Source organism: Hypanus sabinus, chromosome 3 (assembly GCF_030144855.1).
Source record: "Hypanus sabinus isolate sHypSab1 chromosome 3, sHypSab1.hap1, whole genome shotgun sequence".
Lineage (NCBI taxonomy): Eukaryota > Metazoa > Chordata > Chondrichthyes > Myliobatiformes > Dasyatidae > Hypanus > Hypanus sabinus.
The window spans coordinates 5,277,466-5,304,674 of record NC_082708.1 but is presented as its reverse complement, the minus strand read 5'-3'; the positions used below and the strand labels follow the sequence as shown (position 1 = coordinate 5,304,674).

Below are 27,209 nucleotides of genomic sequence, written 5' to 3'. Positions count from 1 at the left end.
CTCCCTGAACAAATAAGAACCAAGAAACGCAAGTAACAACAAAAATGGCAACAAACGTGTGATTCCAAGGCTGAGGTCTCTAGTAGATGACCCTGCGTTGAGCTAGAGGAAATGTCTAGCTGTGGGGGATAACCCCCCTACATGTGAGTTGAGGGCCCCCATTGCAGTATTCATAAAAGTCAATGAACAAATCCATTACACAGAAAAGATTTCCAGATTTCCCTGTGTACTCCTCTATATATATATATATATATATACACACACACACACACACACACACACATATATATATATATACTCATTTTGGTGGGGAGAATGGAGTAAGTGAGCAAATAAAGAATAACAACTAAGTAATATAAAATCCACATTATATTAAGTATTTCTCGAGATAGGTTTATCGCCGTGTACTTTTGCTTCCATTTAGCTACTCAACATTTTTAAAGTTAGCCAAATCTTATGGCTCTTCTGAAGGGGGTGAGGACTGTCTTTAGGAAACTCCTGGTCTCTTCCTGATATATTTTTCTCGGCCTCCTCCCGTCTCCTGCCTTCTCGGTTCGGAGCGGGATAATACCTCAGTCAGGCTTTCCTTCATTTTGGTCTCGCTGACGGACAACCCTCTGGCCTTCGTGTCTGTAGTCGCCTCTTCCACTGTGGTACAGCTGCGTCCTGTTGTCATAAAACACTCAGCAGGGTATGGAGTTTGAAATTTTTTTTGCTTTAGTATTCGCTTTACTTCAGAGTATTCTTTGCATTTCTGCAGGACTGCTGGGGGGGTGGGGGGTAATCTTGGTCGAAATATATTAATTTATTGTCGAAAAACACTCTCTTCTTACCCCAGGCCCTTTGTACAGTCTCCGCCTTGGTGCTGTACCGAAGGAATTTAATTATTATTGAGCGTGGCTTTCTATCCTGGGTAGGTTTTGGGACTAACGCGCGGTGGGTTCTTTCAAATTCCAGCTTCATAGCTGAGGGAATATCCAGGGCGTCCAGCAGTAACTTTTCTGACAAACTCCATCATAGACGAGCCCTCCGCTCCTTCAGGAACGTTGTAGATTCTGATATTTTTCCGCCATGCTCTTCCCTCTATAGGGTCAAGCAGTTTACCTTCTTGGTGATGTAATATTTTTATTGTCTTACTCAGTATCTGTTCCACGCTTTGAATGCGATCTTCCACCTTCTCAATTCGAGTCTCTGCCACCGCTATTTTTTGATTGATGCTGGCGAGCTCTGACTTAATATCACGGCGCTGCTGCTGTATTTCTTTCTGGACCTCCATTACTTCTTTTAGGATTTCAAAGATATTCGCCGCTCCGCCTGAGCGAGGCCCAGCAGCCGCCTTGCTAGCACACGGTCGGGTCGGAGAGCCACTCGCTGCACTCCTCTCGGACACAGGCTCCGCAGTGTCGCTTTTTTTTATTTCCATTCCTTTTCCCCATTCTTGCCCCTCTTTTCAGTTCAAATATTTTTCGAAAAATGTTATATTTGATGGGATAATGGGGCTTAATACACGTTTTTCCGGAGGAGCTAGTGACTTCAGCTGCCATTCTCGACGATGATGTCACCAGAGCCTGCTTATTCATTTCTATAATCTGATCTGTTAAGTTCCTCCAGTATTTTGTGTGTATTGCTCAATATTTCCAACATCTGCAGAATCTCATGTCTATACAATCTGACCGGATGCTCTCTGATACATCATTTTCAATCAGTCGACGGGGACTTCCCTATTTTCTGTACCCTCCTGAGAAACCAGAGGTGTTGCTGAGCTTTCTTCGTCATGAGGTCAACGTGGTTGGACCAGGACAGGCACATGGTGATGTTTACTTCTAGGAATTTGAACCTCTCAATCTCAACACCGTTTATAACAGGAGCATGTGCACTGTCCCTCTTTCTGAGGTCAATGACCAACTATTTTGTTGACATTGAGGGAAAGGTTATTGTCATGACAACATGTTTGCAGCAGTAGTGCAAAGACACAAAATCACCAGAGATTACAAAATCAATAGTGTGAAGAAAAAGGAATAAAAAGATGATATCTCATGGGCTATGGAGGGGAAACCTGATGTTGGAAGGGAGAAAACTATTTTTGTATTAGGGAATGTGGATCTTCGGGCTCCTGTACCACTTCCCTGATGGTAGCAATGAGAAGAGGGCTGATCCTAAGAGGGGAGAGTTCTTCATAATGGATGCAGCCTTCTTGAGGCATTGCTATTGAAGATGTCTTCAGTGGTGGGGAGAGGCTCGTGCCCTTTATGGAGTAGGCTGAGATTACAAACCCCTGCAATTTTTTTCAATCCTGTGCATTGGTACCTCCACATCAGACAGAGATACAAACCAGTTAGAATGTCCACTACAGAACATCTGTAGAAATTTGCTGGAGTTTTTGGTGACATACCAAATCTCCTCAGAGTCCTAATGAAATATAGCTGCTGCCGTGCCTTCTTTAATTGCTTCAAGATGCTGAATCCAGGAGAGATCTTCAGAGATGTTGACACCCAGGAGCTTGAAGATGCTCACGCTTTTCACTGCTGATTCATCGATGGGGTCTGGTGTGTGTTCCCTCACCTTATCCTTCCTGAAATCCACAATCGGTTCCTTGGTTTTACTGACATTGAGTGCAAGGTTGTTGTTGCAACACCACTCAACGAGCCAATCTATCTCACTCGTTCATGTCTCCTTGTTGTTATCTGAGATTCTGCCAACAACATTGGTGTCATCGGTAAATTTACCAGTGAGGTTTGAGCTCTGCCCAACCACACAATCATGACTGTAAAGCAATGGGCCTAGCACACGTTATTGAGGTGTGTCTGTGTTGACTGTCAGTGAGGAGGAGATGTTATCACCAATTTGTACTGACTGTGGTCTCTCAGTGAAGAGGTTACAGAGTTATGGAATCCAGTTACGGAGGGCCGGAGTTTGGAGCTTTTCTGTTGAATGTGGAGCTGTAACCAATGAGCAGCAGCCTGACGAAGGAATTTCTGTTGTCAGTGCTCCAAGGTTGAGTAGAGAACCAGTGAGATTGCTTCTGCTGTAGACCTGTTGTGGAGGTAGGCAAAGTGGACCCAGGTCCATTCTTCAGCAGGAGTTAACCAACCTACAAAGCATTTCATCACGGTGGATGTAAATGCAACTGGACCATAGTTATTGAGGCAGCTCACCCTTTTCTGTTGGGCAGTGGTGTGATTATCACCCTTTTGAAGCAGGTGGGAACCTCCGACTGCAGCAGTGAGAGGTTGAAGATGTCCTTGGACACTCCCGCCAGTTGGTCGGTAGTACTGATAGTTACAGAGTATTGCATCAGTGTAACTTCCTGGCTAATTACATAGAACAACAGAAATACATTTCACATCATGTCAGTGATAGTAAGTTGGATTTTAACATTGAAATATTGCATGAGAATAGGTTCTTTGACCCATAGTGATTGTAGTGACTGTGATGGCACAGGTTCTCAGAATTACAGTGAACAAGTTGGAGATCAGTTTATTGTCATTCAGATGTACACATGTGTTAGAGATTGTGGTGGCATTAGGAATGATCTTTCAAAATCATGGTGCCAGAGGACTGGAAAATTACAACTGTCACTCCATTCTTTAATAAAGAATGAAGACAGCAGAAAGGAGGTTGTAGACCAGTTAGCCTGACCTCTGTGGTTAGGAAAATGTTAGAGTCAATTGCTAAGGATGAGGTGATGGAGTACTTGGTGACACAGGAGAAGATGGTATAAAGTCAGCATTGTTTCCTTCAGGGAAAATCCTGCTTGACGAACCTGTTGGAATTGTTTGAGAAGGATGGATAAAGGGGATGCTGTGGATGTTGTATATTTGGACTTTCAGAAGGCCTTTGACAACGTGCCACATATGAGGCTGATTACCAAGTTAAGAGCCCATGGTATTACAGGAAAGTTACTAACATGGTTAGAACATTGGCTGATTGGTAGGAAGCAGCAAGTGGGAATAAAAGGATCCTTTTCTGTTTGGCTGCCAGTGACTAGTGGTGTTCCTCAGGGGTCGGTGTTAGGACCGCTTCCTTTTATGCTGTATATCAATGATTTAGATGATGGAATAGATGGCTTTGTTGCCACATTTGCAGATGATACGAAGATTGGTGGAGGGGCAGATAGTGGTTGAGTCAGGTAGGATGCAGAAGGACTTAGACAGATTAGGAGAATGGGCAAGAAAGTGGCAAATTAAATGCACTGTTGGAAAATGCATGGTGACATGCACAAGGTTCACAAGGGTGATTCCGGGAATGAAAGGGTTATAATGGTTATCGTACAAGGAATGTTTGATGGGTCTGTATTTGCTGGAATTCAGAAGGGTGGGCAGGGGATCTCATTGAAACTTTTTGAATGTTGAAAGGCCTAGAACAGGGGTCAGCAACCTTTACCACTGAAAAAGCCATTTGGACCCGTTTCCCACAGAAAAGAAAACACTGGGAGCCACAAAACCCGTTTGACATTTAAAATGAAATAACACTGAATATAACGGGTTTTTTTTGCCTTTATGCTATGTATAAACAAACTATAATGTGTTGCATTTATGAAATCGATGAACTCCTGCAGAGAAAACGAAATTACATTTCTGCATGCAACAAAAACATTTTGAACTCCGAGAAAAAGACGTTGGGTTGAAGGTTACTTTTAAGTAAAATACTCAATGTCTATTTGAGTCCTTCTTGTATTTATGAAAAACGCTGAACTTAAATTTTCCGCCAGCAGCAAACCAAAAATAACGACAGCCAGCTGTCAACCTGAAAAATAAAAGGACTATTTCACTGAACAATGAAAAAATATGAATATACGTAAAATAATAGGCAATTAAAATATTATACTTGGTTAATGGGATTTCTGCTCCTGGACCTCAGCGCACAGCGTCTGCACATCAGGGCTGTATGACGTCACCTTCATCTTTACACAGGATCGCAAGCCATCATCTGTGAGGCGTGCGCGATGTTTGTTTTTAATAAAGTTCATGTTGGAGAACACCTGCTCACATACATATATGGATCCAAAGATTGACAGGACTCCAAGCGCATACTTTTTAATGTTGACATAAATGTCGGGGATAGCATTCCATGTTTCGAACACAAGTTTGTCCGGTTTTAGGAGGTTTTCAATATCACTCCATTTGTGATTCTGAGCAAGAACAGCCTTCTGACGGGCGACATCTTCAAGGTCTGCTGTCAAGCGTCTAAACTTGGACACCCATATGTCTTTGTCGGCTATGTCGGCCAGTTCCATCTCAAGATCAGGTTGACTCACACCTGCCAATGCAGTCGTATTCAGTAGGGATGGATCGATGCTTAGGGGAGTGACCGGGAAGGATAATGTGTTTTTTACCTCTCTGAACTCACAGAAGCGTTTCCCAAACGATGTTTGCATTGCGATGATTGCAGAATGTAAATACACCGAATTTATCATGTCGTGACCTTGTTTGAACTCTCTCAAATTGGGGAAGTGAGACAATGTGCCTTTCTGTAAATCTCTGGCAAGCACTGTCAACTTGCGCTCGAATGCCAAAACATCCTCCAACATGTGTAGGGCTGTACGTCCTTTCCCCTGAAGAGCTGTGTTCAGCGTGTTCAGGTGCGCTGTCATGTCTACCATGAAGTGTAGCTTTTACAGGCACTCTGGCTGTTCCAGCTCAGGAAAGGTGAGAACTTTGCTGCCCAGGAAAGTTTTCACTTCTTCTGGACACGCGACAAAGCGTTTCAGCGCCTCTCCTCTTAACAGCCACCGGACTTTGTTGTGCAGCAGGAGATCAGAATATGCGCTTTCCAGCTCGTCCAGTAACAAACGGAATTGACGGTGATTTAAACTTTTTGCCATTATTTTATTGACAATCTGAATGACAACATCCATTACTTCTGTGCATTCCAGAGGAAATGTTTGAGCGCACAGTGCCTCTTGGTGCAAGATGCAGTGAAAAGTCAGCAGCTTTCTGTCCAGCGACTTCTGCAGTAAAGCCACAAATTTTCCAAAGCCACAGGGAGCCACAGCACAGAGATGAAAGAGCTGCATGCGGCTCCGGAGCCGCGGGTTGCCGACCCCCGGCCTAGACAGAGTAGATGTGGAAAGGAGGTTTCCCATGGTGGGGGAGTCTTAAGACATGAGGGCACAGCCTCAGAATAGAGGGGCATCCTTCCAAAACAGAAATGCAGAGAATTTCTTTGACCAAAAAGTTATGAACTTTTGGAATTTGTATCCACAGGCAGCTGTGGAGATTAGGTCATTGGGTTGATAGATTGATAGGTTCTTGATTGGACATAGCATCAAAGATACGGGGAAAAGGCTGGGAACTGGGGTTGAAGAGCAGATAGAAAAAAAAATAAGCCATGATTGAATGGCAGAGCAGACTCGATGGGCCAGATGGCCTAATTCTGCTCCTGTGCTTCCTGAAAGCAATTGATTAAAATTGTGTCTGATTCTTTCCTCCAGTCACCTTAAAAGTGTGCCTCCTTGTATTTCCTGTTTCTGCCCTGGGTAAAAGATTCTGGCTGTTCACTTGATCAGTGCATCTTATCATCTTGTATGTCTTTTATCAAGTCACCTCTCATCCTCCTCTACAAAGAGAGAAGCCCTGGCTTGCTGAACCCATCGTCGTAAGACATGCTCTCTAATCCAGGCAGCACCCTGGTAAATCTCCTCTGCCCCCTCTCTAAAGCTTCCACATCCTTCCTGTAATGAGGTGACCAGAAGTGAACTCAGTATTCCAAATGTGGCTAATCAGAGTGTTATAGAGCTGCAACATTACCTTGGGGATCTTTGATAACGGTTGCTGCTTTCTTGTGGCAGTTTTCCACGTAAATGTGCTCAGTGGTAGGAGGGCTTTACCTGTGATGGACTGGGCTGTATCCACCACCTGTAGACATCTCCATGCCTGGGTAATAGGTTTTTAATGAGGGGGGCTGCTTTCTCATGCAGTGTCCATGTGTTGCCAATGAGGAATTTGCACTGAGGCAGACAGGACGGCTGTGCAAAGGGTAGTCAAACTACCCAATACATCACCGACACCAGCTTACCCGCTATCAAGGTCATGTATGTATATAGAAAAGTGCTGGTAATGGACCAGTAACATCACAAAGGATCCACACACCCTGCCCATGGACTGTTTGTCCCATTCCTATAGGGAGGAGGCTACGTAGCATCCACACCAGAAATACCAGACTTAATATCAGTAACTCTTCCAAGCAGTAAGGCTGATCAACACCTCCACTCACTAACCCACCTCTCCACATCTCCAATCACCACTACTGTCACCTTATGTATAGCCGCTTTTCTGTCTAGCATCACTCTATGGACAGACAATCAATCTATAAGATATCTGATGTATTTATATTGTGTTTTTTTATTATTGTGTTTTTTGTTCTGCATTCGATCCAGAGTAACAATTATTTCATTGTCCTTTGCACTTGTGTACTGGAAGTGATGCTAAACAATCTGGTATGTTATTTGTCCTGATGTTTGGTCAGGTGGAGTTTGCTGACCAACAGCTGAGGGAGCTCAACAAGTCACACTTACCTGTTGGCACAAGAAGATCCCGTAGCAACGTAGGCAGAGCCGCCACACAGGCTGGAGACAGTGAAGCAGACTTCAGCCAAGACAGCATCGAGCTGAGTGACCTGGAGGAGCAGGCTGCAGCATGGAACAATACAAGAGCCAGGTAAAGGAAACATGTCAACGTGCAAATTACTTGTATGTCACCATTTACAACCCTCAGATCCATTTTCTTCCGGGCATTCACAGTAAGTGCAAGAAACATGGTAGAATCAATCAAAGTCCACAAGCCACAAGATCGACAAATAAGCAATGACAATAAACTCTGCAAGTACAAATTAAGTGAACAATGGTATTCATTAACTAACAACGGAACAAACAAGCAGGCAAGCAATAAATACTGAGAACCCTTGAAACTGGCTCCATGGATTGTGCGAATGGTTCAATGTTGGAGTGAGTGAAGTTAAAACCCCTCTGGTTCAAAAACCTGATGGCTGTGGGGCAATAACTGTTCCTGAACTTGATGGTATGGGTCCTGAGGCTCCTGTTCTTGATGGCAGCAGTGAGAAGAGAGCATGGTCTGGATAGTGGGGGTCTCTGATGATAGGTGCTGCGACAGCACTCCATGCATGTGTGCTCAATAATAATTGCCTCAACCTCATCTGGCAGATCGTTCCATAGACTCGCCACCCTCTGGGTGAAAAAACTGCCCTTCAGGTCCCTTTTAAATCTTCTCCTCACCTTGAAACCCTTTGGCCCTAACTTTAGACTCCCTTACTCTGGGGAAAAGAGTGTTACCATCCAGCATATCCAGGATCAACTTTATTTACAATCTATGCTTACATGTATTGGGAATTTGCTGTGGTGTGTTGGTCGGGGTGCACCACATAACAGGATACAACATTCAGCAAGAATAAATAATTACACAAAAACAAAGTTAGAAGTTAAAGTAGGGATATAGAATAAAATGTATATAATACCAGCATGTATTTACAGCGTTATAAAATGTGGTTTAAAGTGTTGGCGGTGCAATACTTCGCTGAGAGGACCACAGGGTCTCCCTCCACCCTCTTCATGGCACTTACCAAGAGAGCTGCAGACAGAGGGCCCCAAGCATTGTTGAGGATCCCTGCCACCCAACCCACAACCTCTTTAGCCCATTTTAGAGAGAATGTTGTTGGTGGTCAAAAGCTTATTGATCTTGGGACAGCAGAGATAAATCTTGGAAAACACAACTGTGCAAAACAAAACATTAGTGTAAAATTAATCAAATGGTGGTCTGTAATGTTCTGGTGAAAACGATTGGGTTTGTCCAGGTTGGTTCAAGTACTGAAAGGTTGAAGGGAAGTAGCTGCTCCTGAACCTGGTTATGTGGGACTTAGGTACCATTTGACAAGTGAACAGAATTGGGCCATTCAAGCCATCAAATTTGCCCCTGCCATTCTATCATGGCATATTTATTATCCCTTTCAATCCTATTCTCCTGCTTTTCCCCCATAACCTTTTACATCCTTGCTAATCAAGAACCTCTGAACCTCTACTTTAAATATGCTCAAGGACTTGGCCTCTTCAGCTGTCTACATTAATAAATTCCACAGATTCATCACTCTCTGGCTTAAGAAATTCCTTCTCATCTCTGTTCTAAAGGGCATTCTTGAGTTCTGGGGCTGTGCCCTCTGGTCCTAGACATCCCCTCTGTACAGCACAGGAACAGACTTTTTGGCCCACAGTGTCGTGCTGATCCAATTAAATTAGTAATCAAATGGCCAATTAAACTAATCTCTTCTACCTACACCATGTCCATATCCTTACATTTTCCTCACATTCATGCATCTTATCTAAATGTCTCTTAAAAGTCTCTAATGTATCTGCCTCTACCACTACCCCAGTCAGCACAATCCAGGCACCCACCGTTCTTTGTGTAAAAATAAATCTTACCCCTCACATCTCCTTTGAAGTTACTCCCTCTCACCTAATACTTTGGTATTAGAGATTTCAATCCTGGAAAAAAGATATCTGTCTACTCTATTTATGCCGCTCATATTCTTAAAGATCCTTATCAGATTTCTCCAAAGCCTTGACATCCTTCCTATACTGGGGCGACCAGAACTGTATGCAATACTATGGATGTGGCCTAACTAGAGTTTTCTAAAACTGTAACATAACTTCCTGACTTTTGAACTCATTGCCTCACCTAATAAAGGCAAGCATGCCATGTGCCTTTTTGACCGCTCTATCAACCTGTGTAGCCATGTTCAGGGAGCTATGAACTTGGAACCCAAAATCCCTCTGCTCATCAGCACTATTAACTATCTTCTCCTTAGCAGGGTACTGTCTCTTCACATTTGACCTACCAAGGTGCAACACTTGACGTATGGTTGGATTAAACTCTGTCTAGCATTTATCCGCCCACATCTACAACTGACCTACGCCCTTTTGTATTCTCTGCCAGTCTTCTATGTTATCCACAATGCCAAACTTCATGTCGCCTGCAAGCTTATTAACCCACTCATCTGCATTTTCATCCATGTTTTTTATATACATCACAAAGAGCAGAGGTCCCAGCACGGATTCCTGCTGAATGCTACTAAAGATAGACTTCTAGCTCTTTGACCACTACCCTTTGACTTCTGTGGACAAGCCAGTTCTGAATCCAAACAGCCAATTCACCATGGATCCCATGTATCTTAATCTTCTGGATGAGGGACCTTGTTAAACTCTTCCTTGGTAAATACTAATGTAATGTACTCATTAAGGACCTCACCCACATCCTCCACATCCCAGCAGATGTTCTCCCCCCCCCCCCGCCCCCTATCCTTGAGCAGTCCCACCCTCTCCTAGTTATCCTCTTGCTCTTGATGTTTGTGTAGAATGCCTTGGGATTCTCTTTAATTCTACTTGCCAAGGACTTGCCCCTCCTATCTTTCCTAATTCTCTTCAAGTTAATTTCTAGCTTCTTTACAATCCTCTGGTCTCTGATTGTAGCTTCCTAAGCTTTACCAACTTTTATCTTCATTTTCTTTGACAGAATTCTCGACATTCAAGGTTCTCTTCCCTTGCCGTCCTTGTCCTTCCCTCTGACTGGAATGTACCTGTCCTGTACTCTGTCCAGTTGATCTTTAAACACCCTGTACGAGTCAGATGTGGACTTGCCCAAAAACAGCTGTTCCTAATTATCTCTCCCTAGTTCCTGCCTAATGCTCTCATAATTTGCCCAGCTCCAACTTAATGCTCTCCAGCAAGGTCCATACTCACCCTTATCTATAATCACTGTTCCCTAAAGTTCAGTCATCTGGTCAGGCTCATTAGCCAACACCAGGTCCAGTACAGCCCCTCCTCTCATTGGACTGCCTACATATTGATTTGAGAAACCCTCCTGGTTGCACCTAACAAATTCAGAGATTTTCAGCCACTCTGAGGACATCATGGTCCTTCGCCACGGTGAGACAGCACCCCATCCTGACATCTCTTTGGAGACCACAGAATCCCCTGTTATCCCCCTACCAAGTCTCCTATCACTACCGCTCCTCCTGACTTCCCCTTTCTTGCTGAGCCTCAGAGAGGGCCAAGATGCCACTGGCCTAGCGGTGGCTGCTATACGCCGGTAACCCCCTCTCCAGAAGTACATCTGTTGCTATAGGATATGTCCTCTCCACACCCACTCTATCTCAGCCTTTCAATATTCGGTAGGTTTCCCTTTCTTAAGAGGGTGCACTCTAGACTCGATATTTCAGTTTTGAGGTGTCGGAGAGATGGTCTCTGGCATTTGATGGCATCTTTCAGTCAGTGGTAAGGAAAACAAATGGCATGTTAGCATTCATTTTGAGAAGATTAAAATATAAAAGCAAGGATGTAATGCTGAAGCTTTAAAAGACATTGGTGGAACCACATTTGGAGTATTGTGAGCAATTTTAACCCTTTATTTAGGAAATGATGTGCTGGTGTTGCAGATGATTGAGAAGAGGTTCACAAGAATGATCCTGGGAATGACAGGGTTAACATATGAGGAGCGTTGGATGGTCTTTGCCTGTACTCACTAGAATCAGTGAAAAACCTAGACACAGTAGATGAGGAGAGGATGTTTCCTGTAGTGGGGAGCCTAAGACCAGAAGACACAACCTCAGAATAAAGGGACATCCATTTAGAACAGAGATGGGTAGAATTTCTTTGGCCTGGTTACCCCCTACAGGATGGTGAACCTGTGGAATACATTGCTATAGATGCTGTGGAGGCCAAGTCATTGGGTATATTTAAAGCGGAAGCCAAGCTTCTTGTTTCTGATTCGCAAGGGTGATTGTTTCTTGATTCGTAAGGGTGTCAGAGGTTATGGAGAGAAGGCAGGAGAATGGAGTTGAAAGGAAAAATAAATCAGCCATGATTTAATGTCAGAGCAGACTTGATGGGCCTAAGTCTGCATTTGTAGTCTTTGATATCCAAATTGATGGTGGGGCTCCTTGAAATCCCTGCACTCTACTGATCTGCTAATTTCCAAAACCTCAGGGTCCCAGAGTGCTACTGCATAGATACAGGCCCTTCAGGCCATCTAGTCTGAGTGGAACTCCGAACTTACCCTTTCTGCCATGCAGACTGACCCTGCTAACGTTATTCTTCTGCTCCGCAGGAGGGGCAGGACAGGTTACAAGACCTCTGATGTCACTCCCGAAGGAAATCAATCACTTGCGACACAGAAACTGCGTGGGAAGCTGGACTCACTGGAGTCGCTGTATTTCACTCCACTGCCGGACCGCGGCCAGTCCAAGATGGACACCAGCCTCAGCTCACTAGGGGATCTCAGTCTGGACTCAGCTAAGAAAACCCGATCCGGCCGGAGACGCACCACGCAGGTCATCAACATCCTCATGACAAAGGTAAGAGACAGGATTTATGAATACAGGGGACTCATGGGAACTAGTACATTTTGGCCCAATTAGCCGAAGTTCCCCATGGAAATAGTTTAAAAGATTTTTTAAAAAGACAAGCTACCATGTAACTGAGTAACAAATTATGTATTTAAATGAAATACAGAACAAATTAGAACACTACCAGTACCACTGCAGTACTATAAAACTGTATTAGTTCCTAATAGCTTTCGACTGAAAAATTCATCCAGTGTACACTGCCACGTTCTTTTGTTTGACTGCATAATAAAAAAATCAGCGCACACTTAGTGGAGACAAACCTGTTTGAGTTCTTCTAGGAAATAACAAGCAGGGTGGACAAAGGAGAGGCAGTGGATGTCATTTACTTGGATTTTCAGAGGAGTTTGATAAGCAGCCTTGTGTGGCTCCTTAAGATAAAATCCTATGGCGTTACAGGAAAGATCCTGTTATGGATAGAAGAATGGCTGACAGGCAGGAGACAATGAGTGGGAATAAAGGGAGCCTTTTTTGTTGGCTGCCAGTGACTTGTGTTCCTCAGGGGTCAATATTGGGACCACTACTGTTCAGATTAACCATATAACAATTACAGTACGGAAACAGGCCATCTCGGCCCTTCTAGTCCATGCCAAATGCTTACTCTCACCTAGTCCCACTGACCCCGCACTCAGCCCATAGCCCTTCATTCCTTTCTTGTCCGTATACCTATCCAATTTTACTTTAAGTGACAATACCGAACCTGCCTCTACCACTTCCACTGGAAGCTCGTTCCACACAGCTACCACTCTCTGAGTAAAGAAATTCCCCCTCGTGTTACCCTTAAACTTTTGCCCCCTAAATCTCAACTCATGTTCTCTTGTTTGAATCTCCCCTACTCTCAATGGAAAAAGCCTATCCACATCAACTCTATCCCCCTCATAATTTTAAATACCTCTATCAAGTCCCCCCTCAACCTTCTATGCTCCAAAGAATAAAGACCTAACTTGTTCAACCTTTCCCTGTAACTTAGGTGCTGAAACTCTGGTAACATTCTAGTAAATCTTCTCTGTACTCTCTCTATTTTGTTGACATCTTTCCTATAATTCAGTGACCAGAACTGTACACAATGTTTTCAAGATTGTTTGTCAATGTTTTAGATAATGGAATTGGTGGCTTTGTGGCAAAGATTGCAGGTGATATGAAGATTGGTAGAGAGGTAGGTGGGGCTGAGGAAGCAATGCGATTGCAGCAGGACTTAGACAAATTGGAAGAATGGGCAAAAAAGTGGTAGGTGGAGTACTGTGTTATCAGTTTTGGTAAAAGGAACAATACTGCAAGCTATTATCTAAATGGGGAGAAGGATCAAACATCAGAGGTGCAGAGGGACTTGGGTGTCCCCATGCAAGGCTCCCAAAAGGTTAATTTACAGGGTGATTCAGTGGTAAAGAAGGCAAATGCAATGTTGGCTTTTATTTCAATGGGAATAGAATATAAAAACAAGGAGATAATGTTGAGGTTTTATAAGACACTAGTCAGGCCACACTTGGAATATTGTCAACAGTTTTGGGCCCAATATCTCAGAAGGGATGTGCTGTCATTGGAGAGAGTCCAGAGGAGGTTCACGAGGATGATTCTGGGAATGGAGGGCTTAACATATGAGGAGTGTTTGGCAGCTTTGGGCTTGTACTCACTGGAATTTAGAAGAATGCAAGGAGCTCTCATTGAAACCTACTGACTGTGAAAAGGACTAGATAGGCTGGATGTGGAGAGGATATTTTCTATGGTGGGGTATCCAGAACTAGAGGGCACAGCCAGAGAGCAGTGAATGTTGTGCCACAGACTGTGGTGGAGGCCAAGTCCGCTGGTATATTTAAGGTTGAAGTTGATTGTTTCCTGATCAGTCAGGGCATCAAAGGATATGGCGAGAAGTCAGGTGTATGGGGTTGAATGGGATCCAGGATCAACCATGACAGACTGGTGGAGCAGACTCGATGGGCTGAATGGCCTAATTCTGCTCTTGTGTCTCATGTCCTTATGGACCTGACAGAATTGTTCCAGATAATATGAGGAATAGATGACTCGACCACCGGAGACCTTTTCCCCAGAGTGGGATTCCCTAATACGACGGGGACATAATTTTACAGTGCCAGCGACCCAGGTTCAGTTACTGCCACTGTTGGTAAGGAGTTTGTATGTTCTCCCCGTGACCATGTGGGTTTCTGCTGAGTTCTGTATCCTCCCATAGTCTAAAGTTATGGGGAGTCACAAAAAACATAGAAACATAGAAAACCTACAGCACAATACATGCCCTTTGGCCCACAGAGTTGTGCCGAACATATCCCTACCTCTTAGAAATTACTAGACTTACCTATATCCTCTATTTTTCTAAGCTCCATGTACTTACCCAAAAGTCTCTTAAAAGATCCTATTGTATCCGTCTCCACCACCGTTGCCAGCAGCCCATTCCACACACTCACCACTCTGAGTAAAAACCTTACCCCTGACATCTACTCTGTACCTACTCCCCAGTACCTTATACCTGTGGCAACCATTTCAGCCCTGGGAAAAAGCCTCTGACTATTCTTACAATCAGTACCTCTCATCATCTTATACACCTCTATCAGGTCACCTCACATCCTCTGTCGCTCCAAGGAGGAAAGGCTGAGTTCACTCAACCTATTCTCATAAGACATGCTCCCCAATCCAGGCAACATCCTTGTAAATCTCCTCTGCACCCTTTCTATGGCTTCCATATCCTTCCTGTAATGAGGTGACCAGAACTGAGCACAGTACTCCCAAGTGGGATCTGACCAGGGTCCTATACAGCTGCAACATTACCTCGCGGCTCCTAAATTCAATTCAACGATTGATGAAGGCCAAAACACCATACAGCTTCTTAACCACGGAGTCAACTTGTGCAGCTGCTTTGAGCGTCCTATGGACTCAGACCCCAAGGTCCCTCTGATCTTCCCCAATGCCAAGAGTCTTACTATTAATACTATATTCTGCCATCATATTTGACCTACCAAAATGAACCACCTCACGCTTATCTGGGTTGGACTCCATCTACCACTTCCTGGCCCAGTTTTGCATCCTATCAATGTCCCGCTATAACCTCTGACAGCCTGCCACACTATCCACAACTTCAACCTTTGTGTCATCAGCAAACTACCTAACCCATTCCTCCACTTCCTCATCCAGGTCATTTATAAAAATCATAAAGAGTAAGGGTCCCAGAACAGATCTCTGAGGCACACCACTGGTCACCAACCTCTATGCAGAATATGTCCCATGTACAACCATTCTTTGCCTTCTGTGGCCAAGCCAGTTCTGGATCCACAAAGCAATGTCCCCTTGGATCCCATGCCTCCTTACTTTCTCAATAAGCCTTGTATGGGGTATGTTGTCAAATGCCTTGCTGAAATCCATATACACTGCATCTACTGCTCTTCCTTCATCAATGTATTTAGTCACATCCTCAAAAAATTCAGTCAGGCTCGTAAGGCACAACCTGACTTGACACAGCCATGCTGGATTTTCCTAATATTATACCTCTCCAAACGTTTATAAATCCTGCCTCTCAGGATCTTCTCCATCGACTTGCCAACCACTGAGGTAAGACTCACTGGTGTATAATTTCCTGGGTTATCTCTACTCCCTTTTTTGAATAAAGGAAGAATGTCTGCAACCCTCCAATCCTCCGGAACCTCTCCCGTCCTCATTGATGATGCAAAGATCATTGCCAGAGGCTTAGCAATCTCCTCCCTCATCTCCCAGAGTAGCCTGGAGTACATCTCATCTGGTCTCGGCGACTTATCCAATGTTTTCCAAAAGCACCAGCACATCCTCTTTCTTAATATCTACGTGCTCAAGCTTTTCAGTCTACTGCAAGTTATCACTGCAATCACTAAGATCCTTTTCCATAGTGAATACTGAAAGAAAGTACTCATTAAGTAGACAATAGACAATAGGTGCAGAAGTAGACCATTCGGCCCCTCGAGTCTGCACCGCCATTCTGAGTACCTCTGCTATTTCCTCTGGTTCCATACACACTTTTCCACTGTTGCATTTGATAGGTTCTATTCTTTCACATCTATCCTTTTGCTCATCACATACTTGTAGAATGCCTTGGGGTTTTCCTTAATCCTGCCTGTCATGGCCTTCTCATGGCCCCTTCCGGCTCTCCTAATTTCCTTCTTAAGCTCCTTCCTATTAGCATAATCTTCTAGATCTCTAACATTACCTATCTCCCTAACATTATGTTACCTAACATTAACATTATCTCTGAACCTTTTGAAAGCTTTTCTTCTTGACTAGATTTATTACAGTCTTTATACTCCACGGTTCCTGTACCTTGCCATAACTTCCCTGTCTCATTGGAACATACCTATGCAGATCTCCACACAAGTATCCCTTGAACGTTTGCCACATTTCTTCTGCACTTTTCCCTGAGAACATCTGTTCCCAATTTAAGCTTCCAATTTCCTGCCTGATAACCTCATAATTCCCCTTACTCCAATTAAACACTTTTCTAACTTGTCTGTTCCTACCTCTCTCCACTGCTATTGTAAAAGAGATAGAATTATGATTACTATCTCCAAAATGCTCTCCCACCGAGAGATCTGACACCTGACTGGGTTCTTTTCCCAATACCAAATCAAGTACAGTCTCTCCTCTTGTAGGCTTATCTACATATTGTGTTGTTACAAACCTCGTAACTGGATCACTTACCAGCAAAGATTAGAGAGGTCCGCTGAAGTCTGATGATACTATTTTTAACAGTATTTATTAGTAAAAACACACAAAAATAATATCAATGCAAATATACAGATAATATACGTCGTCAACACTAAATCTAAAAGTGCGGGTATAATAATAATAAGAAATACGCTCTATCGTTGTCTAGGGGATAATGTATTGTCCGATGGAAATATAAAAGTCACTCAGTTCATGCAGGCTGCAGCCTTTTGGGTACCGCTGGGTTTGCAATGGTTGGAGGGAGAGAGAGATTTTGAGAAACTTGCCGGCTTTCCTTTTATGATTTCAATCTGTCAGCGTCTCGTTGGTGTGGCCGTTCACTTGTGGCCTCTCCTTTAGCTAAGCTGTTCTTCCGTGGTGAGCCCGCCAATCCAGGCAAGGGAGGACGCACACGAGCCCCACCGGCTTTTTCTATAAAACGCTGTCACTGGATTTCCAGCGTTTCTCCTGGTGCGTCTAAGGGGTTGTTCCCCAGACCCTCTTTTATCCTTACTCACGGGGTCTCAGATGTCAATCAGGTTGGGATGATGCAATCCCTCAACCAGCCCACTCTGGTCGTCCCCTGAGGGCTTCAATGAATAGTACAATACTTAATACACAATTCCGTCTCCAAGAGACAATAGCCATTATCAGGGGGTTTTGTTTCGCTGAGGCCAGGACACATTCCAAACCTTGAGGATTCTGCGTGTCTCTCTCTCATTTCCTGGGTCCCAGACCCGAATTAATAGCGATCTTGTGATTCTCAAAAAGGAGGGGGTGACTTTGTACCCTTCGGCCCCTCAGAGTTGTGGCGCATTCGTAACAGTGTCAAGAAATCTTCCTGAACACACCTAACAAAGTCTACCCCTTCTAAAACCCCTTGCTCTAGGGAGATGCCAATCGATATTTGGTAAATTAAAATCTCCCATTACGACAGCTCTGTTATTATTACACCTTTCCAGGATCCGTTTCCCTATCTGCTCCTCGATATCCCTGTTACTACTGGGCGGCCTATATAAAACACCCGGTAAAGTTATTGACCCTTTCCTGTTCCTAACCTCCACCCACGGAGACTCCGTAGACAATCCCTCCATGGTGTCCACCATTTCTGCCGCCGTGACACCATCTCTGATCAACAGTGCCGCGCCCCCACCTTTTTTGCCTCCCTCCCTGTCCTTTCTGAAACATCTAAAACCCTAATCATCTGAGTAAGTGTAATGATTCTGCAGATGCTGGAAATCTAGAGCAACACACAAAAAATCCTAGTGGAACTCAGCAGGCGAAGCCACATCAATGGAGAGGAATGAACAGTCAACGTTTTGGGCTAAAATTCTTCATCAGGACTAGTGGGCATGCCACGTTGACACAACTCTTGCCGGCTACCCCAGCACAACGTTGGACTGTGTTGACTTAAGTGACACATTTCATTGTATGTTATGATGTACATGTGATAAATAAAATATTGTAGCGGTGTGCTACACGCAGCGCTAAAATTACGACACGGAGTCGGTAACTGCAGTCGAAGGAAAAAACTTTATTCGAAAACTTCAGCCTCACTTTTAAGCCTCTGTCAACCGGCCCCCCATGGCGCAGAGGCTCCAAAGCTCTGTGCTCGCAAACCCCCGTAGGCTATCTAATTGTGAGTCGGTTCGGATACGCTAGGAAATGGGTCGCCACATAACCCCCCCCCCCCAGAACCGGCGATACACCCCCCAATGTCCACAGTCTGGGCCAGAACCTGCTTGGGAGGTCGGCCTCTGCGCCGAGGCGCCGGAAACTCCACCGGTTGCGCCAGGTCCACATGGGCCGGTTTGAGGCGGTCCACCGTGAAAACCTCCTCTTTCCCCCCAACGTCCAGCACGAACGTGGACCCGTTGTTCCGGAGCACCATAAACGGCCCCTCGTATGGCCGCTGCAGTGGTGGCCGATGCCCGCCCCTTCGTACAAACACAAACTTACAGTTCTGTAGGTCTTTGGGTACGCAGGTCGGGTGCCGCCCGTGCTGTGAAGTGGGTATGGGGGCCAGGTTACCGAGCTTCTCGCGTAGTCTGCCCAGGACTGCTGCGGGTGCTTCCTCTTGCCCCCTTGGGGCTGGTAGGAACTCCCCCGGGGACGACCAGGGGCGCGCCGTATACCAACTCGGCCGACGAGGCGTGCAGATCGTCCTTGGGCGCTGTGCGGATGCCGAGTAGGACCCAGGGAAGCTCGTCCGCCCAGTTGGCTCCTCGCAGGCGGGCCATGAGGGCCGACTTCACGTGACGGTGGAAACGCTCCACTAGCCCGTTGGACTGTGGGTGGTAGGCAGTTGTGTGGTGCAGCTGAGTCCCCAAAAGGCTGGCCATAGCTGACCACAGGCTGGAGGTGAACTGGGCGCCTCTGTCGGAGGTAATGTGGGCCGGGACACCAAAGCGAGATATCCAGGTGGCGATCAGGGCTCGGGCGCAAGATTCGGAGGTGGTGTCGGTGAGCGGGACCGCCTCTGGCCATCTTGTGAACCGGTCCACGATAGTCAGGAGGTAACGCGCTCCGCGCGACACTGGCAGGGGGCCCACGATATCCACATGAATGTGGTCGAAACGCCGGTGGGCGGGATGGAACTGCTGCGGTGGGGCTTTGGTGTGCCGTTGCACCTTGGCCGTCTGGCAGTGCATGCACGTTCTGGCCCATTCACTGACCTGTTTGCGGAGTCCGTGCCAAACGAACCTGCTGGAAACCATCCGGACAGTTGTCCGGATGGAGGGATGCGCCAAGTTATGAATGGAGTCGAAAACGCGGCGCCGCCATGCTGTCGGGACGACTGGACGGGGCTGGCCAGTGGCGACGTCACAGAGTAGGGTCCTCTCACCTGGGCCCACGGGGAGGTCCTGGAGCTGCAGACCGGAGACTGTGGTTCTGTAACTCGGAATCTCCTCATCCGCCTGCTGCGCCTCTGCCAGTGCCTCAAAGTCTACCCCTTGGGAAAGGGCATGAACGGTAGGGCGAGAGAGCGCATCCGCCACGACATTGTCCTTACCCGAGACGTGCCGGACATCCGTCGTGTATTCAGAGATGTAGGACAGGTGGCGTTGCTGGCGGGACGACCAGGGGTCGGATGCTTTCGTAAACGCAAAGGTAAGCGGTTTGTGGTCCATGAATGCGGTGAAGGGCCGACCTTCTAGGAAGTACCTGAAATGCCGGATTGCCAGGTAGAGCGCCAACAGTTCCCGGTTGAAAGCACTGTACTTAAGCTCGGGTGGACGCAGGTGTTTGCTGAAAAACGCCAGGGGTTGCCAGCGACCTGCGATGAGCTGCTCCAGCACCCCACCGACTGCCGTGTTGGATGCGTCCACTGTGAGGGTGGTAGGGGTGTCCATTCTGGGATGTACTAGCATTGCGGCGTCCGCCAAAGCTTCCTTCGTTTGAACGAAAGTGGCGGCGGACTCCTCGTCCCAGGTAATGTCCTTGCTCGGACCCGACATCAGGGCGAACAGGGGGCGCATGATCCGGGCAGCTGAAGGGAGGAAGCGGCGGTAGAAATTGACCATACCTACGAATTCCTGAAGGCCTTTGATCGTGGTGGGTCGGGGGAAGTGGCGGACCGCATCTACCTTAGCGGGCAGAGGGTTTGCCCCGTCTTTAGTAATCCTGTGGCCCAGGAAGTCAATGGTATCGAGTCCGAACTGGCATTTGGCGGGGTTGATTGTAAGACCGTACTCACTCAGTCGGGCGCAGAGTTGACGGAGGTGGGACAGATGCTCCTGACGACTGCCGCTGGCTATGAGGATGTCATCCAAATAGATGAACGTGAAGTCCAGGTCCCGTCCCACCGCGTCCATTAACCACTGGAACGTCTGTGCGGCATTCTTCAGGCCGAACGGCATGCGGAGGAACTCGAAAAGGCCGAAAGGGGTGATGAGAGCCGTTTTGGGGACGTCGTCAGGATGCATCGGGATTTGATGGTATCCCCGGACGAGATCTACCTTGGAGAAGATCCGTGCGCCGTGCAGGTTTGCTGCAAAGTCCTGAATGTGCGGCACAGGGTAGCGGTCCGGTGTGGTAGCCTCGTTCAGCCTGCGGTAGTCGCCGCACGGTCTCCAGCCCCCCGTCGCTTTGGGCACCATGTGCAGGGGGGAGGCCCATAGGCTGTCAGACCGCCGGATCCCCAATTCCTCCATCCTCTGGAACTCCTCCTTCGCCAGTCGGAGCTTGTCCGGGGGAAGCCGCCGAGCACGGGCATGGAGGGGTGGTCCCTGGGTCGGGATGTGGTGCTGTACGCCGTGCCTGGGCATGGCCGCTGTGAACTGCGGTGCCAGAACCGATGGGAACTCCACCAGGACCCTAGTGAAGTCGTTGTCAGACAGCGTGATGGAGCCAAGGTGAGGGGCTGGCAACTGGGCTGCACCCAGGGAGAACGTCTGAAAGGTCTCGGCGTGTACCAGTCTCTTCCTGGGCAGGTCGACCAGCAGGCTGTGAGCTCGCAAAAAATCCGCACCCAGAAGCGGTTGGGCTACGGCGGCCAGTGTGAAGTCCCACGTGAACTGGCTGGAGCCGAACTGTAGCTGCACCTGACGGGTGCCATAGGTCCTTACGGTGCTGCCATCACGGCCCTCAGGGGGGGACCCGGTGCCCTGCTGCGGGTGTCGTAACTCGTCGGAGGTAAAACGCTGATCTCAGCCCCAGTATCGACCAAAAACCGGCGTCCCGACCTTCTATCCCACACATACAGGAGGCTATCCCGATGGCCAGCCGCCGTAGCCATCAGCAGCGGCTGGCCCTGGCGTTTCCCGGGAACTTGCAGGGCGGGCAACAACGGCGGGCTTCTGCGCCCCACCGCTGGTGGTAGAAGCACCAGTGTTCATTGGGCCGGGGGTTGGCGGGCTCTGCGGCCGGGCCTGGACTGGTTTGCTGCCGGGAGCGTGGCTGGGAGATCTGTGTGATGGACGCCCCGCTCACCTTTTTGGCGTTCCACAGCAAGTCTGCCCGGGCTGCCACCTTCCGGGGGTCACTGAAATCCGCATCGGACAGCAGCAGGCGTATGTCCTCGGGCAGCTGCTCCAGGAATGCCTGCTCAAACATGAGGCAGGGTGTGTGTTCGTCGGCGAGAGACAACATCTCATTCATTAAAGTGGATGGAGGTCTGTCGCCCAAGCCGTCCAGGTGCAGTAAACGGGCAGCCCGCTCATGCCGTGAGAGTCCGAAAGTCCTGAGGAGCAGGGCTTTGAATTCCGTGTACTTGCCGTCTGCCGGGGGCGACTGTACGAACTCCGCGACCTGGGCCGCTGTGTCCTGGTCGAGGGAGCTCACCACGTAGTAGTAGCGGGTGTCTTCTGAGGTGATCTGGCGAACGTGGAACTGGGCTTCGGCTTGCTGGAACCATAGGTCCGGGCGCTGTGTCCAGAAACCTGGCAGTTTCAACGAAACCGCATGAACAGAGGCGGCGTCGGTCATTTCTGGTCCAAAAATCGTTTGGACCGTCGGGGTCACCAATTGTAGCAGTGTGCTACACGCAGCGCTAAAATTACAACACGGAGTCGGTAACTGCAGTCGAAGGAAAAAACTTTATTCGAAAACTTCAGCCTCACTTTTAAGCCTCTGTCAACCGGCCCCCCCATGGCGCAGAGGCTCCAAAGCTCTGTGCTCGCAAACCCCTGTAGGCTATCTAATTGTGAGTCGGTTGGGATACGCTAGGAAATGGGTCGCCACAATATCTTTTTTTCCCCCAAATAGGACTTGCTCGGATGGGCATTTTGGTTTGCGTTAATGAGATGGGGTAGGGAGCCTATGTCACTGTACTAACCGAAGCTCTTCGGCCTTCTTTGCAGAAGCAGACAGTAGATTACGAGGAACCCAGCACGAGTGCTTCGACCCTCAGCATCCAGCCCTCTGCTTCCCAGACCGATGTCTCAGGGCAGCTTTCCCGCAGCCGCTGGAGGAACCGGGCCTCTTCCACCACCTCACTAGCAACTGTCAACCGGTCCGAGTCCCAAGACCCGCTGGACGCAAGCAGCAGTTCAGAGGATGTGGGTACTGCTGCTTTGAAGAACCTCCCGGGATTCCGGCCCACTACTCGAAGGTCCTCCAGGCTGTCCATGTTTGGCACTGCTGCATCAAGTACGTTGGCGGGAAGCAGAAATGGGGTAGTCTTCGTTGCTTTAGGGGTGGCGGGCTTTAAAGGCTGAACTGGCAATTAATTGTCACTGAGAAGGTAGCAAAAAGCTGTTTTGTGAAACCACAATAGCACTTGGGATATGGGTGCACACTAGATGACAATGGGGAAGATGCTCCAGGATAAGATTACATGGTATTCTGGGCCCCTTATCTAATAAGGATTTGCTGGCATTGGAGAGGGTCAACAGGAGGTTCACAAGAATGATTCCAGGAAGGAAAAGGTTATGAGGAGTGTTTGATGACTCTGGGCCTGTACTCCCTGGAGTTTAGAAGAATGAGGGGGGATCTTATTGAAACCTATCGAATATTGAAAGGCCTAGATAGAGTGGATGTGGAGAGGTTGTTGCCCATAGTGAGGGAGCCTAGGACCAGAGTGTACAGCTCAGAATAGAGAGATGTCCATTTAGAACAGAGATGAGGAGGAATTTTTTTAGCCAGAGGGTGGTGAATCTGTGGAATTCATTGCCACAGGTGGTTGTGGAGACCAGGGCATTGTGTGTATTTAAAGATGAGGTTGATAGGTTCTTGATTAATCAGGACATTAAAGGTTACTGGGAGAAGGCAGGAAAATTGTGTTGAGAAGGTTAATAAATCAGCCTTGATGGAATGGCGGAGCAGAATTGATGGGCTGAATGATCTAGTTCTGCTTCTATGTCTTACGGTATTATTAAACACTCCTCGTACATTAACCCTTTCATTCCCAGATTCCCAGCACACCTTGTCTTAAATAAGAACTTTTGCTGTGTCATTTTTGTTTTCATGAACAGTGCTCTTACCAAGTATATTGCAGTACCGTGCAAAATAAAACGATAAATGGAGATGAAGTGTTACAGTGAAAGAGCAGGCAAACAATTAGATGTGTTGCCATATCAAGGTAGATTGTGAGATCAGGAGTCCATCTTGTATCATAAGTGGAGCCATTCAATAGTCTGATAACAGTGGAGCCGAAGCTGTCCTCGAGCCTGGCGATATGCTGTTTCAGGCTTTTGTGTCGTCTGTCTGATGGGAGGGGAGAGAAGAGAGAGTGTCTGGGGTGGTTGCGGTCTGATTTTGCCGGCTGCTTTTCTGAGACAGTGAGTAGTGTAGACAGAGTCCATGGAGGGAAGGGGCGAATTTCTGCAATGTGCTGAGCTCTCCACAACTCTGTAGTTTCTTGCATTCAGAGGAGAGCAGGTGATGTCAAGACATGATGTATCCTAGTAGGGTGCTTTCTCTGGGAAATTGAAGTGTAATCTGTCCAGAATGTCTGTGTACCTAACTGTAACCGAGTATCTCAAAAACTCCCTGACGGGTTCACCTGCCTTCTTCCCAACCACCCTTCTGTTCCCTCATCAGGTTCGAATGCATTGTACCCGGGAAGCTGCCAGGATGAGCCCGACCAGATGGATGACTGGAATCGGATCGCTGAGCTGCAACGTCGGAATGGAGTCTGTCCTCCGCACCTGAAGACCTCCTACCCTGTGGAGTCCCGTGTAAGTAGCTACATCGCTCTGTGGCCTTCTCATGGTCTATTGGTTTTGCTTAAGCGTTCTATCATAGAACAATTCTTTCAGGTTGGCATAGGGTTGGTGGGGGGTGTAGTTGGAATAAGCTTCCACTACCTATTAAATGTTCCCAAAGGCATGTGTCTCAAATAGCCTCTGACAACCAAGTCCAGCCCCTGGCTTTCACATGTACTTTAGCTACTAAGTCCGGCAGAACCATTTCTTCTGACAGACAGTTACTGGGGCCTTAAAACCAGTTGCTTCGAGCAGATGGGGCTCGTCAGCTGTGGTTGGTAGCTCACCTAAGAGAAGGAAAATTGATCTCAAATCTTCACTGCCTTGTGGCTATAACCTCTCACGGAGAAGGCTCCAGGAGTAAACCCCGAGGGGAAATCGGATGCTGGAGTCCTCTGTTGAGTTCAATGCTGACTGGCAACTCCTGCAAAGCTGCCAGTGCCAAACTCTTATCGGTCTCTGCTACTCCTTTGGATTCATCAGCTGTGTGGGCCACAGCTTGCTGTCCATGTCATGCCCTGGCTAGGACGCAGCATCCATGGTCAACCCTGGCCAACAGAATGCCTCTATCGTTATCGCTCATTTCAGGCCTTTCAGCCCACAATGTTGTGCTGACTGTTTAACCTACCCCAAGATTAATCTAACCCTTCCCTCCTACATCTCAAGAGTCTGAGGCCTCTTATCAGTCAGGGTTGACTATGGATGTTGCATCCTAGTTGTCTAGATACGCAAGCCAGCACAGTACGATATGGAGAGCAAGTTGTTGCCCATGTAGCAAGCACCCCCTCTCCACACATCTGATGAACCCAAAGGAATGGCAGAGACCGATACAGTTTGGTGTCAGCAATGTCACAGGAGTTGCCAGTCAACATTGAACTCAATGTAGGTTTGCCTTAGGGTCTTCAGCCCTCTGGATTTTTTCTTTTAGAGTTTACTGCCCAAGTCTTCCCCATGAGGGGGTACAGCCGTGAGGCAGTGGAGGTTCCAGCTTTCCTTCTCCTTATTGCTCTATTGTTTTGTTTATTATTTATTGTATAGCCTGCACTGTTTTGTGCACTTTATGCAGTCCTGGGTAGGTCTGTAGTCTAGTGTAGGTTTTGTTTTTCTGTGTTGTTTTTTTTACGTAGTTCAGCCTAGCTTTTGTACTGTGTCATGTCATGGTCCTGAAAAATGTTGTCTCATCTTTACTGTGTACTGTACCTGCAGTTATGGTCGAAATGACAATAAAAAGTGACTTGACTTGACTTGACTTGAGCTGCCAACCATGGCTGATAAGCCCCATCTGCTCAAAGCAACTGGTTTTAAGCCGCTAGTAACCTGCCTTTTGCCCCTTTGCTGTCAATAGAAAAGGTTCCACAAGGCTTAGTAGCTAAGCCATACGTGAAGGCCAGGAGCTGGACTTGGTTGTCAGAAGCTATTTGAGGCACAAACCATTGGGAGCATTGAATAGGTGGTAGGTGTTCGTCCAAATTTCTCTTTGTGTTGCAATTGAACCCATATCCACCACTTGTCCTAGCATCTCATTCCACACTCTCACCCTTAATCTGTGACCTTTAGTTCTAGTAATGGAAAAATCTATACCCCTCATAATTATGTATACCTCTGTCATATCACCCTTATTCCCCTATGCTCTAGGGAATAAAGTCATAACCTATTTAACCTTTCCAGGTAACTCAGGTCCTCAAGTCTCAGCAACATTCTTGTCAATTTTCTCTGCACTCTTTCAAAGGTAGAGCAGTAGATGTAGTGTATATGGATTTCAGCAAGGCATTTGATAAGGTACCCCATGCATGGCTTATTGAAAAAGTAAGGAGGCATGGGATCCAAGGGGACATTGCTTTATGGATCCAGAGCTGGCTTGGCCACAGAAGGCAAAGAGTGGTTGTAAACGGATCATATTCTGCATGGAGGTCGGTGACCAGCGGTGTGCCTCAGGGATCTGTTCTAGGACCCTTACTCTTCGTGATTTTTATAAATGACCTGGATGAGGAAGTGGAGGGATGGGTTAGTAAATTTGCTGATGACACAAAGGTTGGAGGTGTTGTGGATAGTGTGGAGGGCTGTCAGAGGTTACAGTGAGACATTGATAGGATGCAAAACTGGGCTGAGATGTGGCAGATGGAGTTCAACCCAGATAAATGTGAGATGGTCATTTTGGTAGATCAAATATGATTGCAGAATATAGTATTAATGGTAAGACTCTTGGCAGTGTGGAGGATCAGAGGGATCTTAGGGTCCGAGTCCATAGGACACTCAAAGCTGCTGCGCTGGTTGACTGTGGTTAAGAAGGCGTACGGTGTATTGGCCTTCATCAACCATGGGATTGTTCAAGAGCTGAGAGGTGAAGTTACAGCTGTATAGGACCCTGGTCAGATCCCACTGGAGTACTGTGCTTAGTTTTAGTCACCTCACTACAGGAAGGATGTGGAGGCCATAGAAAGGGTGCAGAGGAGATTTACGAGGATGTTGCCTGAATTA

At 47.0% G+C, this 27,209-nt stretch overlaps 1 protein-coding gene across 2 annotated transcripts in view; it reads left to right on the top strand.

The window, feature by feature from the left end:
* Window positions 1-27,209, top strand: part of numa1 (nuclear mitotic apparatus protein 1) — a 171,086-nt gene that overhangs the window by 132,372 nt on the left and 11,505 nt on the right. For both annotated transcript variants that reach the window (XM_059963590.1, XM_059963589.1), the window contains 4 exons: window positions 7,468-7,658; window positions 12,114-12,360; window positions 22,887-23,175; window positions 24,568-24,704. In XM_059963590.1, coding sequence (XP_059819573.1) covers window positions 7,468-7,658; window positions 12,114-12,360; window positions 22,887-23,175; window positions 24,568-24,704 — 864 coding nt within the window. The remainder of the gene's footprint in view (window positions 1-7,467; window positions 7,659-12,113; window positions 12,361-22,886; window positions 23,176-24,567; window positions 24,705-27,209) is intronic.